The sequence below is a fragment of the Tinamus guttatus genome, unplaced genomic scaffold (genome assembly GCF_059628265.1).
Source record: "Tinamus guttatus ecotype Peru unplaced genomic scaffold, ASM5962826v1 Tinamus_guttatus_pri_ptg000330l, whole genome shotgun sequence".
Lineage (NCBI taxonomy): Eukaryota > Metazoa > Chordata > Aves > Tinamiformes > Tinamidae > Tinamus > Tinamus guttatus.
Window position 1 is genome coordinate 1754104 of NW_028288864.1, and position 16332 is coordinate 1770435.

At 41.2% G+C, this 16332-nt stretch overlaps 1 protein-coding gene across 1 annotated transcript in view; it reads left to right on the forward strand.

Moving 5' to 3' along the window:
- FAM20C (FAM20C golgi associated secretory pathway kinase) overlaps positions 1–12909 on the forward strand; it is a 52867-nt gene extending 39958 nt beyond the window's left edge. The window contains exons 5-10 of the mRNA XM_010221858.2: positions 33–148; positions 8179–8359; positions 8564–8673; positions 10339–10420; positions 10923–10982; positions 11749–12909. Coding sequence (XP_010220160.2) covers positions 33–148; positions 8179–8359; positions 8564–8673; positions 10339–10420; positions 10923–10982; positions 11749–12001 — 802 coding nt within the window. The 3' untranslated portion in view covers positions 12002–12909. The remainder of the gene's footprint in view (positions 1–32; positions 149–8178; positions 8360–8563; positions 8674–10338; positions 10421–10922; positions 10983–11748) is intronic.
- Positions 12910–16332: the final 3423 nt, after the last annotated feature.

The window sequence follows — 16332 nt, forward strand, 5'->3', positions numbered from 1 at the left end:
TACAGAAACTCTCTCTTTCCTTTCTCTTCCAGGATCCTGGATTTCCGTCGTGTCCCCCCTGTTGCAGGCAGACTGGTTAACATGACCAGAGAAATAAGAGATGTTACTCGTGACAAGAAACTCTGGAGAACATTTTTCATCTCACCAGGTAGCCTTAGAAATGGCAATGTGTTCTTCCTTGCCACCCAGTACATATTTAAGGAAAGGATGTGTAGATTGCTTAATTGCTCAGATATTTCTAATAGAACTGTCTTCTGAACCTTTGAATAAATATAAATGTGGAGAGATAGGTTACAAAGACGACTTTATTGTTTTGAATTGAGTGCCTTTCCCCTTGACAACTTATCCGCAGAGATGGGCTTTTATGTTCATGAAAGCAAAGAATTCAACAAATGCTTTATGTAAAGCAATTTCTAAAGCAATTTCTTATGTTGCTCTCAGTTTACCTAAAACCTTATTATTTAGCCCATTAGTTATTTTGACTTTTTTTTTTCTTGTGCTAAGTGATCAGTCACTTCTGTTGGTCCGATGCATTTATTTCTGTTTTTTCTGTTTCACTGGAGGATGAAACCTAATTTTCTCTGAGCTACATTCCTCACTGTTTATTATAAAAGGAGTCTCAAAAAAATGAAGCAAATAGATGTGTGGCATATCTTGCTTCTGTCTGAAACCCCCTCCTTTGCAGAGGCCAAGGTAGAAGTGCCTTGCATTGTTCCCCGTCTTCAATCTTGCTTTTAGTGTTGACCTCAGGCACAATTATTCTCTCTTTCTATGAATATTCACTCGTTCTCAACATCTGGTAGCCCAGCAGAGAGCAGAGCTGTACAAACCCAGGATAAAACCAGGCTCTGCTCACCAGAATGCATAACCAAAACTACATAGGCAAAGCGTGGAAGAAGGATCATCTCTGAATACCATCTGGGGTGCTGAAACACAGAAATGGAGTCTCTGAATCAAGGCACTAAAAACACACTTAAATACATTCTTAGAGAAATAATATATAGGGAAACATTCAATTTAAAGCATGTGGGTATGTTTCAGTGAGTTTAATTCATATTATTTCAGCTGTGTGCAACTGTGTTTTCTTGAGCTCGTGCTGTGACTTGTAGAGGCAGGAAATCTGGAGCAGAAATCTCCCGAGATCCATGAGTGGTCCTGTGTGATTGGTCACTGGCTATTCAGCCCCAATCCTGAAAGTCACACTCCAATGACTTAATCAGTTTCTCCCAACTGCAACTGTAATTCATTGCTGTTAGTTAGAGACTAGAGCTCTTTCACTGCAGTTTTATCTCTTAAAGGGCTTGTTACGGTATTGTGATCACCAATAGACTCATTATTATGGTTGTGTTTTTAGCCTAATATTGATGTTTTCTTAGCTTAATATTTATGTTCAGCTCAACAGGACACAGTATAGCAGACAGTTATTTAGTTCAGTAACTTCGCCTGTGAAATACATTATGTAATTACATCTTAGTTTGTGCTACGAGTGCTCCATTTTCACTCGTACCACTGACAGCGTTCACAAAATGTGACGCTCAGGCTTTTCGTGTGCTCCAGTTAGGCACTTGCTTCTCCCCCTCTCTCTCTTTCTCTCCCTCTCTGTCTCTTTGTCTCTACATTTTTTGTGGTTGGTTGGTTTGTAGGCAAACAATTATACATGGAAACTGATAAAAAAATATTGCAAATGGGCATAAGGTACTTTGATTTGTTTGAAATATAAACCATTTTATTCTCATTTCATCAAGGCAGATATGGATTAGTGGACTAGCTTGCTTTTTAGTCTTTGCCGGTTATATATCAAGGCTTAAGGGGGAACTTCAGTGGTTTCTGAGAATCATGAAACTGTACTCAAGTATCACACAGCTTACGGCAACAAGAGCAAGGAATTGTGGAGTAAGGCTGCCAGTTAGGATGAAGATATTTATCTCGTCATTATGAAATTCCAGACATCCAAGGGAGCATGCAGGCATAATCCTTTATTCAAATTTATTTAGAGGAGTCGGATAAATTCAATTAAAATATTTGATTAGCCATGAATCAGGCTTTTCTGTAGAATAAAGCACTTAGGCAATTAATTTTTCTTTCAGTTTTACATTTCTGAAATCAATATACTCTGCTTAAATCATGCTGGTTAGTTGTCAGAGTTCCTTTCTACAAGCTCCACGTTAATTAGTCGGATTCACATTAACATATGCCCAACCTCCATCCTGTATTTCATCCTGACCTTAAGAAGCAGGCTTTAATTAGTGCTTAATGAAAAAGTAATAGACATTTTAAATTAAGCAGTTAGAAACAAATTCACAAAACCTAACAGGCAGCTCAGGAAGCAGATTAAGGACAGAAATGGAAAAAGACTTGGAAAAATCACTACCCTTGAAGGGGGTGGGCCCAGTGTGCACTGGAGCTTTTGGGTGAGCCCCCGGGCAAGGCTTGTGCCTGAGGGTGGATGGAACATGGGCAAATTTATGCCTTTCAAAACAGCAGACAGAAGCAGATGCCTTGTGGGCCTGTGCCCGGGAGGACATCAGTGAGCACTGCCTGGTGAGAGGCCGGTGACCGCTCCTGTTCCCTTCCCGTGGAGCATCCCTCTGTTGGCTGCAGGGTGGTGGGATGCTCAGCAGCGTCTTGGGGTGACGGTGCTGCATGGTCCTTGTAGAGGGAACCCCTGTTATGGCATTGATGGTCACGAAGTGTCATCAGCATGTCGGGCAACTGTGAGTTTGGGACCATGATAGATGCATCACAGACTGGTTCATGAGTAGGAAGCCTGGGAGAGACCAGGAGAGGTTAACTTGTCTCCTCTTGCAAGATGAAGGTTGAATTGCTCACACAGTCAATGGGCAATTGATTTCAAGGTAGAGTTGGCTACAGAGGTAGAGAATTGTGCTCTTTCAAGAGGCGGTCTGCACCCCCACAGAGCCACCATGGCCCCTATGGATGCTCTTCTAGGTGAATCTGGCTCTGCATCTCTATCTCCAGCAAAGCACAGAGAAAAGTTATGGTTCTGGGGACACATGCTGACATATCCCTCTCTATGCACCCATATATAGAAGCCAAAATGAAAGGAGCTAAGTGTCATTCATTCTAGACAGCTCGTTCACACAGACTAGGAGATCACCATTTGCAGAGAAAAGTCTGGCTAATCCTCAGGGGTAAATATTGATGTGTTCTTCAGGAAAGCATCGTTCTTCTCTGGACAACTGTGAGGTGTCCAAAAATTCCTCACTGTATTTCCCAGTCTGGGTCATTTCCAGGGTCTTGTCCCACAAAAGATGGAAATAAGGCCCTCTTAATGTCATCAAGGTGTTTTTCCACACTGCACTTCAGAGAAGCCTTCATTTTTTTCCATTGGAAAGTGTAAATGACCGAGACGAGGCAAGACTAGGGTCAGTCAATACGTTAGACTGCATTCGGAGAGAAAGCAGATTGCAGAAAAGTGCACTTCCAGGCAGCTTGGACTACACATGAAAAATGGAATTAGGTCAGTAATTATTTAAATTAATTTTACATCCTTTGCAGTAGGGCAGACAGCAGTAGCCCTGCTACTCTTACAAATGAATGGTAATTTGCTAGTGAAAAAAAAAGAGACATATTAATGATGTCAGCCTTCATTTTGAAAGTAATTGAGGCAGCAGCTTAAAGAAATCAGTGTTACACAGCTAGTAAGCACTATGTTTTTTGTTCAAATTTTGTTCCAAGGGATTATGGATTTTTTTTTCCTCACAGCAAACAATAGGAGATCTAAATTAGCTATTATTTTGAGCAGGTAAATGAAAGATCTTTTCATCACTGCTTTAGTAAATATTCAGGATTCTTTCAAATGTTGCACAGGGTTACTAAATGTCCACTGTTATCAGCCATGCAAATTGCAATAAAAAATTTGCTCTGCCGAGCAATTTGCATTAAGGTTTCTACAGTTGTTCCTCTTCTCCCTAAGAAGAACTATTGTTCAGACATCTGGATAGTGCATATAACATGTATGGATAATACACGCTGTGGTTCTTCATTGTTATCATTAATTCCAAATTTTTCCTCTTATTTTTACCTTAGAAAAGCTGAATGCTACTCTTGGTGTAGGATTCCCTGGGAAGCATTTTGTATGTGTTTCTATGTAGATTTTTTCCCTTAAATGTGTTTGGAAATCAGGTTATCTACTGAGGTTTCCAAGAGGCTTTCTATTCCACCTTTAAACCTGAAATGAGATTTGCATTTCTTTATTTTTGTCACTGCTTTTCTTGTATGGTTTAAAAAAAGAATGAATGTTTTTCCCCAGGTAATTGAGCTGCTTCCTCCCCATTCCTATATGTAAGAATTAGCATAGATACATCAAGATGCCCATTCTGTATCAATTGAAGCAGCTAATTTCATCAGTAATGAAACCTGAGGTCCAGCGCTCAAGAGAGAGTCTTCCCCCACTCAAGAAGCCAGACAGGAGAGGACAAACCAGGTTGAGCCTGGAGAGAGTTATCAGGTGTCAGGAAAAGCTTTGCTCTTGAAAACAGCTCCTCATGAGGAAATACAGCCTTAGCTCAGTTTTACTGTCCTAATGGCAGGCTGTGTCCTCCCATGGCTCTGAGGACCAGACTCTCAGGGCAGTCAAGGGGTGTCCTGCATTAAACCCCCATCTGAAGGAACAGAGATTAAGGGGCAGCAAACCCACGAGTTGTGCTGCTCTCTGCAGCAGTCAGTGCGATCACTGTGATAGCCCCCAACCTTTCCTGAAGATTTATCTGGATGCAAATGTGTGATTACTGTCAAATAATGAGTCCTTGTTGCTGCCAGTGACAATACAGAGCAGGGCTTCATTGTTCCCAAAGTTAAAATCAGAAGCAAACTATTAAACACAGTATTTATCGTCCTGCTGCACAAAATGCTGTGTTTAATATAATTCTTTTTTTTTTTTTTTCCCAAAGGTCAGATTTCCATCCCTCGCAGCAGAGGCTGCAGCAGCACAGCAGAGGCATTGCAGCCTTTTGCTCTTTACAGGGCTGCTACAGCTCTGGACAACTAGCCATGAGCTTCCTGAAGCCAGGAGGAAGTCAATTCCTGTAAACCCTCAAACAGAAGTTGTCTGGGGCCGTGAAGATGAATCTCAGTGGGGCACCTACCTGCACAAACGAGCAGGTGGTGCTGACGCAGCTAGACTAAAGCACGAGCCCCACTGCAATTTTGTGTAGAAAAACACTTCTTTTTGCAGAAGCAACTCCTCACTGCAGAGCAGGGGAGGATCCTGCTTTCTATTGAGAGAGCAGGCACAGGGGAAATAAGGATATCTTTATATCTCCTAACTCTTCTTCGCTAGCCTGCAGCAAGGAGCATCATCTGTGTGTGATTTCTTGTAAATCATCCCCTGTGGCAGCCTGGAGCTCCTTAAAATACTTTGTCTGCAATCTTTTCTTTTAAAGGTACAAGTCACAGATGTTTCTCCTCAGTCTTTATTGGCTGAGCATTTTCCAGCCTTCCTAATGACCCAAAATCATAGTCCTGTTTCCCAACCATCTGCAGCTTACAGCAGTGCCCACAGGTGCTTGGACAACCTCTTGCTTTCATCCTGAATTATGGAAGACATTCGCAGGAGGCATGAAATTCCCTTGGTTTTGCCAGGATGATCAAAGACTAAGTTAAGGCATCCATGTTAGCCCTGTAAAAGCTATGCCAAGCCCATTACTGTGATAATATTTTTGAAAAGAAAATTCATGAGACACTGTAGTTTGCAGAGCCCTGAACTCATGGCTTATATTAAGTTGGGTTTATCTAGACTTTGACTGTACATTTAATTTTACACTAATAGAATTATTGAGTCTGAAGGATGCCCACTGAGATGCTATGAGGCTGGAGCATGTGGCATACACGAGGGATTTGGATTTATTTGAGTGGAGAAAAAAAGATAATCCTGGTCTGACTCTGAAGTTTTTCCTGGCGTGAAGCGGCAGGTTGGACTAGAGACCAAAGGCCCCTTCCAACCCAAGTTTTCCTATGATTCTATGATAATTTTCCTACACAGTTTGTAAGTAGTTTTTCAAAGATCTGCATTCACAGAAGTATGAGACACAGTGATGATTAAAAGAAAAAATGAGTGGGATTCTGTTTACAAGCTAATAGTCATATCATGTGATGAGTAGTACTAAGATTGAGGCTGAGGTGACTATAGGAAATAAAAAGGCCAAGTGGCTAATCAGTCATTTCTTAGCCAACGGGAGGTCTCAAGCTACTATTCCTTTAATTAACATGTTAAGGGACTAACTATATCCGTCAGGAAGATCTTTTAAAATGCTTTTAAGAAAGGGTAGTCGGCCTGATAAAACATTTTTAATAACTGAAGTAAAAATGGAAGTACAGACACGCTGAGTGCTCCCTTTCTTCCTTTCGTAATTTCTGTTCTTCATTTTCTCCTCCCCCCAAGTACTTTCTGTAAATGCCAACAAGGTTTTTGACCACAGGGTAAATATTTCTGGACTGAATCAGAATGTGCAGAGCCAGCACGAACCAACACTGAGAAAGCAAATATACAGCTCAGATGGGAACTGCTCTTCGCTACCACAGGTAGTGGTGAAAAACAGTGGTGGCCCTTATGAGTCAAACACTGCACAGGGATTTGCGTAATGTGTGTCTAGCCTGAAGTGATCACAGTTTAACAGACAAACATGATGATCATCAATGGAGGCTTGCTAATGAGTAACTTGGACAAGCCAGAAAATAACACAGCAGTGTTAGCATCTGATTATTTGATAAAATTCCAGTGCAGGCTGTCTCTAGTTAATAGAGGGACCTAGTTAAGACCACTATAACCATCATAAGACCTTATTGTTCCTCTGCCTTCTCCTGCTCCTCCTTCACCAGACGTAGCAAGTTGGCCTTTTTCTCCCTTCCGTCCGTTTTGACCACAGCAGCGGGGCCAGCCTTTCTCGCTGTCCTCCTCGCTCATCATCTCGTGCACACACACGCCGTGCCACCCCCAGCGGGGCATCTGCCAGCCCAAGTTCAGACTGTGCCATGAGGAGCAGCATCACGGAGATACAGAGCCTTGCTGCAAGGCATCGCTGAGATGAGAAATAACCAGCTCACCTTTCAAAGCAGCAGGGTCTTTGCTAGCAGGCAAGCAAGGGGACACATGTTAAAATCACCTCCATCTATTTAAAAGCCCTCCCCAGGCTCATTTATATTGATTCTACCCAAAGAGCAGAATCTGAAGCGATAGTCCAATGTAGAGACCTTGGGGGCAATTTGGAAGTCCTAATGTAACTTCTCAGCATTGTTGTGTATTATCAGAAGAAAAAGACATAGTTTTGCTCTAATGCCATTTTATATGTGTAAATCAACTGTGGAAAGTGTTATAGTAGACCAACAACAATATGGTGCTCCTGTTCTTGTGCATAATCGGCTGCTGATGTGTTTGGGGGGATGAAATACTCTTTTCTGCCTTGAATAAATTCACTTGGGAGTGGATCTGTTGCTTGTAAAGAACTGGGATGTTCTTGTTGTTTCAGAAATGTATGATGGCAGTTTAGAGAGATTTTGAAGTAAGATACACTTTAAAATATGGTTATGCTGCTGCTGCAGGGCTGTTTTTCTGTGTTTTTTTGCAATAATGTGATGCATGGAGGAGGAAATTTGTGCTTAGGATGTATGCTGAAAGAGTTAGATCTGTGATATTTCCACCTTCCACAAGCAGACCTACATTTGTTTGGGTGATAAATAGTTCGCCTTAGCAAAACTGCCAATTCTTCTCGCATGAGAAAGTAAATGAGTAAAATGCTGTTGTCTGTTCTTAGAGGAAATGAGCCAAGATTTTGAAAGGCAACTTAATTTTGGTCATGCTCTATTGTTCAGCTGTGTGATTTGGGGCTCCAGCCATCCTAGCTCAAATAGAGTAATAAATATATCTCAGGGGATGTAGTGTGGGAAGCTGTGAGAGGAAAAGAAAGGCTAAAAAGCACCTTTTTTATTTTGGGGCTCTGGAATATAAATGAATTGGAAATAGTCATAGAGAATTAATGTAGAATATGGTTCCAACCAGTGAAGTAAATCTGTCTTTTTAGTGGCTTCAGTGAAAGAAAACTATGTGTGGTAGCAATGGGTCAGGGTTTTATTTCTGCTCATGTTACTTTAGTGTTTTTTATGAATTCTTGAACTGTAATTTAAGAGGAGGTTTTAAAAGTCTTTTCTTTTGTTTGCCAGCTAACAACATCTGCTTCTACGGCGAATGCTCATACTACTGCTCAACTGAGCATGCCTTGTGTGGGAAACCAGATCAGATTGAAGGCTCTCTAGCTGCTTTCCTGCCTGATTTGTCTTTAGCTAAAAGGAAAACCTGGAGGAACCCTTGGAGACGGTCTTACCACAAGCGCAAGAAAGCAGAGTGAGTAGTGGTGAGCAAAGGGTTTGCCAGCTGCAGGACAAGATAGAAGGAAAAATGGTACTTCAGTCACTGCACCGCCCTCCCTAAAGCATTGAACTTACGGGAGCATTGTATGTCAGCAGTGTTCCAGCCCTTAGAAAGATATAGATACTTGAGTAACCTTTTTGTGTCACATAAAATATCAAAATATTGGCTTTTTTTCAGATGGGAAGTTGATCCAGATTACTGTGAAGAGGTTAAACAAACACCCCCATATGACAGTGGGACCAGAATCCTGGATATAATGGATATGACAATTTTTGATTTCCTAATGGGTATGTTTCATCTCTTTCAAAAATTAAATGCAAGATTTACTTAAAATTAAAACCCACTTTTTTTCTTTACCACTTTGCATAGTTCAGCAATTTACTAAAGCGTCATTGAAGCTGCTTTTACTGTGCCATTCTAGATGATTATGAGAAAACGCCGATTTATATGGTTGTGTATTCCCGCCAGCGCAGATTAAAGGAACAAAGATGAACACAAATATACAGTGATGAGCATAGGTCATGCTAGTCTCCTGCACAACAGTTAAGGGCTTCACCGTTCACCTTCAATAAATGCTTGGCCATAGTTCTGTGTGTTCCTACATGTACATGCAAACACCGGCCATTACTGGCACGTTGTTGCTGCTTGCTCTGTAAAGTATCAGAGATGGAGAAAAAGAAGTGTTGATTTATAATGAAGGCAGCTGTAGTATGCATCAGGAATAGTGATTTTTAAGTAGCCTGATCAAAGTAAAATAATTACTAACAACTAACAGCAACCACTTTCAAGCTATCTCAGTGGTTAAGAGGGGGATGTTCTCATATGAAACTTATTCTGCTTCAGATGATGTACCTAAAGGTGTCAGCAGGCATGCCAGCACTGATATACCATCCTCAGCCATTTCTCCTACTGAGTTTCTACAAAAGACTCTACAGCAGAAGCCAGTTCTCAGCTCAGGAGCCATATGTGGCATCCACAGATGGATCAAGAACCCCACGACGCAGACAAAATTCATAGCTTGGCACCAAGACATTGGCAGACACTGGGACACATTGACCTGAAAACGCAGATCACACGTCTGCCTGCCAGGGGTGCCCAAGGAGCAGCTGTTCAGCTGGTACCACCACAATAGTATCCTAACCCTTATGCTAGAATCATAATATTGTGCTGGCTTTCCAAGCAGCCTGAAATTCGAACAAATTTCTTAATCAGCAAAAAACAGAATGTTTGATTGCTGTTCCAAATATTTACTATAATGTTAGTGAGGTCATATGGATTAACATGCCTGCTTGTAGGATGCGCTTTCCTCATCTAACTATGGCTTCCCTGAGCCATAACTGTGGCCTCTAACTACTCTAACTATGGCCCCACAGCCAGCACAGGGAACATTGCTGCTTGGCAAGTTATGCCACCTGAGAGTTGGAGCATCAGGGCTGGTTTTCACTGAAGAAGTTCTGCTGGATTAGGACCAGGCTACCTCATGGATGACTAGGCTCTCCAAGCACCTAAGATGCCATGGTGCTAGATTAAGGTTTCCCTCAATCAGGTTCCTGGGTGGGAAGGAAGGTCCATTTTTATCTCCTTGTTGATCCTCTAGACCTGGAGTATGACACATTATGGAGGACTTGAAAAAGCTCATCTTTTCTTCCAAAGGGTTTGATGATTGGACATGAAAGGGAGATTTTGGGGTTCCTTTGGGACTGCTCTAAAGGCAAAAATCTTTCTCCTCCAATATTGCACACCTTGGAGTTACCAAGAGACTCCTAATAGTGAAGAATAAACTCAAAGTTGGGCTCAAGCCTGGGAAGGGAGAGCATGGCATTGCTCAACCGCCACTGTGTTTGGAGAAACGCAATGGTTCTTGCTGAACCTGAGCTGATGTGTTGTCTGCTGGCCTGCACACCCAGCAACAAACCCAACCAAAAACGGTGCTTTTTGTCTTTGTTCCATAGGTAACATGGATCGACATCACTATGAAACCTTTGAAAAGTTTGGAAATGAAACATTTATTATTCACTTAGATAATGGAAGAGGGTAAGTATCTTCAATAACTTTATGAACAATGAAATAATTCTGGCCAAGCTAGTTATTTAATGGTATTCCTTTTGAGATGAATTTTGTGTCCTATTTTGCATATAATAATAAATTATTAACACCTTTTCATATAATTGGACAGTATTGAAAGCCTCAAGTGGACACAAGGCTTCTTTGCTGGATAATATTGAGACACGATTTGCCTCATCCATGTCTCCGAGTTTATGAGGTGAATAGTTCAGCAAAGAATGGCAGAAAAGAACTATTTTTATCATCTCTTTACCAAAAAAATGGAAAAAATGAAACCCACTGATACTCTATAATTATTCAAAATAAGAGACTGAACTTTTATCCAGGTAAATGTCCAGATTTGCTCTAGCCCAGTTAAGCAAAACAGATACCACTATGAATTTTTGCTTCCATATTCTGGACTGAAAAGAAATGTGTGCAAGTTAATCTTTAAAATAGCCTTTGCCATGTTCTTGTTCTTACTTTTAAATAGGTTTGGAAAATATTCCCACGATGAACTTTCCATATTGGTGCCTTTAAACCAGTGCTGCAGGTATGTGTCACCTCCATGTTTGCCTCCTATTTTGTGTTGCTATACTCCACCAGCAGGACTGAAAGTCTCAGTGAGCCTCTTACTGGTCTCAGTGACCCCTCTTATAACACAGAGGGAAGGAAATGTCATGATGAGCCTGGTGAGCCTGACCTGAACTAGCCCTGAGCATTGGCACTAACGTGCTTAAGTGCTTTGCTGATATCAAGCCCTCATGGAAATAGTGTTCCTGTAGGCTGTAGTGTGAGAGACATTATTAAGATTTTGCTTCATTAAGACAAAATACACCTCCCATTGAAAGCAAGGGGCAAAACTGCTCTGCACTAGTTCATACGCTTCATGGGAGTTTTTCTTCAGTGTCCAGAGCCAAGATTTTCAGTGATTCTCAGTGTTTTGGCTTGGCACAAGCTCTGTGGCTCTGGAGACACGAGGGTGTCTCTGCAGGATTATACACTCCTGAGCTTCTCCCACTTCCATGGGATGAACATGAACACGGGAGCTGCAGAGTACTCTATGATGGTGCCTTGCATGGACCCCCAACCGTGAAGGCTCTTTGTGCTTCACCATAGAGATGAGCTCCAAAACCTCTCTATATCTATGGACATCACTAGTCAGATGAAAACTTATTAGTAATATGACACTGCCAGTTTGTCACCATCTCAGCTAAGGTTTTTATGCTACTATCAGGATGCTGAACATAATCCTTTTAGCCTTGCTGAAATTAGTAGTGATGAAAACACTGATTTGCATTTTCTTCTTTTTCTCTTAGAATAAGGAAGTCTACCTATCTGCGATTACAGTTGTTAGCCAAGGAGGAGTACAAACTCAGTCTCTTGATGAAGGAGTCTTTGCTAAAGGATAAAGTAGCGCCCATTCTCTACCAGCCTCACTTGGAGGCCATGGACCGGCGGCTACGGATCGTCCTCAAGGCTGTTAGCGACTGTATAGAAAAGGATGGTTACGACAACGTGGTTGAAAATGACTTTAACACTGATGTTAACACTGTTACGACCGAGAGGTAGTGAAATCATGAAACCGCAAGACTACGTTTTTACCAGCCAAGTAAAGAAGATTTAAAAAGGAAAAAAAAAAAAAAAGTCTTGCAAAAGACTGTGTATGCTACTTTGTGAATTCAGTGAATTCAGAAAATGAGATATAATTGTTCCCAAAGTAGGTAAAGTGTAGACTCTGCAAAGGATTAGTTCATTAAGAAAAATAAGTCTAATGTGATGCTTTTTGTTAATACCTAAAAAAGATTATGAAGAGATCAGAAAATATTCAGATCACTGAGAGACAGCAGTCTGATAGCAAACCACCTCCTGTCCTTTTTGTATAGAAAGGAGGCCTTTACTTAATATTTTGTATTTATATATGGTATATCTAGAAAATCCAGACCTACCTACCAAATTTAACTAAAGAGGGACAGCATAGTTTTGTGACTCACACTTTATTTATGGTGACAGTCCACTTAGTGCTTTGTGTTAACCCTTTAAGTGCTTTAATTCACTGTATCTTATTTAAATTGAATGCTTTTTTTCCCCAGATACTCAGCATTTAAAGGGTTAAGGCATTACAAACTTTTAAAGGAAAAAAAAAAATCTTATAATTATTACAGTGGTTACCAGAAGGGAAATTCACTAATTGTTCATTGACAGGAATACTTGAATGTTGGTTTTACAAGTGATGTAAAATGACAAGTTGTACTATTTATCCATAAGGAGGTAGCAGCTCTTATCTTTCTAGACTATCATAGCTGAGCTGCTACTTTTCAACTTTGCTTTTGATAGTTTCATGTAAATATATACATATATGGGTAAAAAGCTGCTTTCGGCAGCTCTAGGCTTACTTTTGCAGCATTTTTGTGGAATTGTTTGCAACGTGGTAAAAGTGCAATAAAGATATGGCAAAATGTGTAGCCATCATGTCTAAATGGATTCATTTTTCACTGCAAAGCTTGTTCAGAGAAAAGTTACATACAGCAGCCAAATATTCCAGAAGTGGTTGTTTAAATTGTCACCTCATTTTGTAGCAATGGAAAATTGAGCTAAAGCAGGGAATTGATGATTAATAGAAATTATAACTCTGACAAGGACCATGCTGTTGAAAATGGCTGTAGCTGTAGAAACAAGCTGTATAGCAACACCTCTAAAAGATTATGGCTTGACACACTGCCCAGACAATCTAGATACAGTTCCTCAAAATTGGGTAATAAAAGGCAGTGCACAATCTAGGAAATCACAGTCTAAGTTAGCTAAAAACATAGTTTTGTCAACTAAACAGTTTTGCACTATGTACAGTTGAGCTCATGTAACATGTGTGAAGACTTTCAGCCTGAAAGCACTTAGACTTGCAAAAACACTGTGTTGTACAGAAGGAAACCCTCATTCCTGCTTTGGATGGAGGAGAGAATTTATTATGACAATATCTATCACAGCCATAATTCAAAACTGTCATTTATTGCATTTTATGGGTTTCTTTTCAAGGACTTATAAGCACAGACTTTAAAAACTTGTAGCCAGCTAGACTAAAATGTTAGCGTTTCAGCACAGCCTGGCAGTATTAAATTTATGAGTGAGGAAAAAGTTATTATATAGCCTCATTTATGTAGGCTGATATATCATAACTGAAAGATTTGCCTTTTACTACCATTGTTTCCGACTCACTTGACTCACAGACTAGAAAGATGACAGAACACCTCAGATTGTGCAACTGTCCGTGAACTGGGAAAATTCCATTTTCACCCCATGGCTCTTTCACTTGCAGAGGTAGAGACGATGCTCTTGCAATACAGAGCTTGCACTGCAGCAGTGTCTCCCACCTAGCCTAAAGGCCCAAGCTATGAGACTATAATGAGGTTAAATGAACAATATATACCCACCGTATTCCTATTCCCTGAGAGGCTACAAGGAGAGTAATTGCAAATCTTAATTTGTTTTACATGCTTTACCCTAAAACAAGCACTGCCTGGCTGTGATTTTCCCACAGGTGCTGCTTTTTCTCCTGTGGGATTGTGCCAGGATGGGGAGCAGGCAGGGGCTGGCCAGAGCCTGCCAGGTGGGCAAAGAGTCTATAAAACTCTTACACTGTGGCAATTCTGCTTTGCACTGGGGATCAGGCCTGCCAGGGGCTCTGGGCCTTGAAAACTGATATTGCTGTGGGACTACAGCTCTTGGCAGACTCTTACCTTAGGCATCAAAGGAGGATCAGACATAGCAGGGCTCTTCTGTCTTTAGAAGCGAAGTTGTTAAGTCAGAAGCTCCTGGCAGTTGGTTCAAGCTAAAGGCTGAAGGGTGCTTGAACAGGAAGAAAGTTGGGTCAAGATTTTGACTCTGATTCTGGGTCTGTATAAGCTAAATTAGTAGTGTTTTTACAGACCCTTTAACTAAGGATCATTCATCCTTGCTATATAGTAGTCAGCTCTGTAGGATCTTTATTTTCTTTCCTTTGAGGCCTACATTTAAATATAGGCCTAATCTGAGGCCTATATTTAAAATGGCCATGCTACAGCTTCTCATAATCCTTTAAAAACTCTTCAGTTCTTATAAAGAGAAAAATCCTGAGCTGCCTTCTGTCCTAAAACAAATATACTGCAAACCCAAAGGAGGCCTTCTCTTTGGGATGAGATATGGGAAACCCTTGGAAGAAGGAAAAAGTGGGAGGAGTTTTCTCTAATCTCCACAGAGAAAAAGGGCTAGATTTATCACACCTGACCATCATTAGCACAAACCCACTCCAGAGTGCTCAAGCAGTAAATGGGAACATATGGTTTTGGTCTCTGCAAAGACACTGAGGCCTTTTGGACAGAAGAAGCTGAGGAAAGTAGCCTGATCTGCAGATTACTGCAATAAATGTGATCAGTTATAAAAGGCCATGTTTCTCTGTATCTATGGGGAAGCTTTGCTGTATTTGGCTTGTGCTGCCTGGTAGCTTGAGCTTTGACTCATTAATTTTGTGGGTTTTTGGGAAAGAAAATTGATTATTGCCTTATTTCAATATTTCCTTTCTATGCAGGCAGGAGTGAGCAGACACGGAGAAGGAAAATCACTCCTGACGTTAATACAGCCTTCCAAATAGCTCAATACAGCCAAGGATAGGGGAAAAACTGCTTCTGGGTGCACTTGCAGTGCCCCAAGACAGCTAGTGCTCTGAGCTAGGATCTGGCCTTGGTTTCCTCCAGTGAAAATCTGACTCTTTTTTTCGTGAGCTTTTAGGCAAACAAAAGACTTTGCTCTCCCAGGGTGAAATGCATCCTCCTGCAGTCAAACGGAGCTTTCTGAGCTATTTTGGCAGTATGGAGGGCCTCTTTGCACAGGGACAGCTTGTTCTCGGTGGGCTCGCGGGGAGAGCGTCACGCGCTTGTTGTGTGGCGGTTGTTCACTTGAGCGCGCACGTGTGGCTGCCGGATTACCTCAGCGAGAGGCGATGCCTCTGAAAGGGCTGTCACTGCGTATTAGGTCAATAATCCATGAACTAAGGAGGATTAACATGATGCAGTGGAACATCTCTTTAGGAGTCCTACATATCTACTAGGCAAAAAGGTTCACTCTAAGAAGATAAATAAATGCCGGAATCCAATTGGTTTCTCTCCAGTTCTCACAAATGGGTATAACAACATCTAGACAATGACGTACCAAGAAATCTGAAGTAGTCTGTCAGGGCATAAAACATTCAGCAAAATAAATATAGTATGCACAATAAATAACAGATGAAATAGGTAACATACTTCTAAAAGCACCTACTCACAACTGTATCTGACAGCCTAGCATAGCTTACTGTATTCTCCTGAGTAATTCAGATAAGAAACCCATTTTATTTTGCTCTTTTTCTGTTATTTAAGCATCAAAGAAAATTCACACTTTTTTTTTTTTTTAAAAAAGCCCTCATTATTTGAATAGGATATTGCTCTTGTGCTCAGCACTGGGCAGAGCCCATGATGTGCAGGCTCTGAGCCTGGAGGCAATTGCAATGCAAGCAACAGCATGACATGTTGCGTAGGAGGAAGGAGCCTGGGATTACAGCGCCCTTGCTGGATTGCTGTCCTCAGGGGACGAATTGCAAGCAAACCTGTCCTCTGTTGATTGCAGAGGGAGGAATGTCCAAAAGATCTTCTGGTTCCTGCTAGTGGGCCCATATGTGATTATGAGGTACCTACGGGTCTGGAGAGGATCGCTGCAATGCAATCCTGCCTTCCTCCATTGCAGTGGCTACGTCGTTCCCTTCATCACTAGTTCAGACTCAACCTGGAGACCTACTTCAAAGCTATTTTGGGTCCCCAGCCTAATTGTAATGATTTAGTAGCTTGGAGCTTGTTATAAACTTTTAAACTTTGACAATATGCATCCTGATGGAGCAA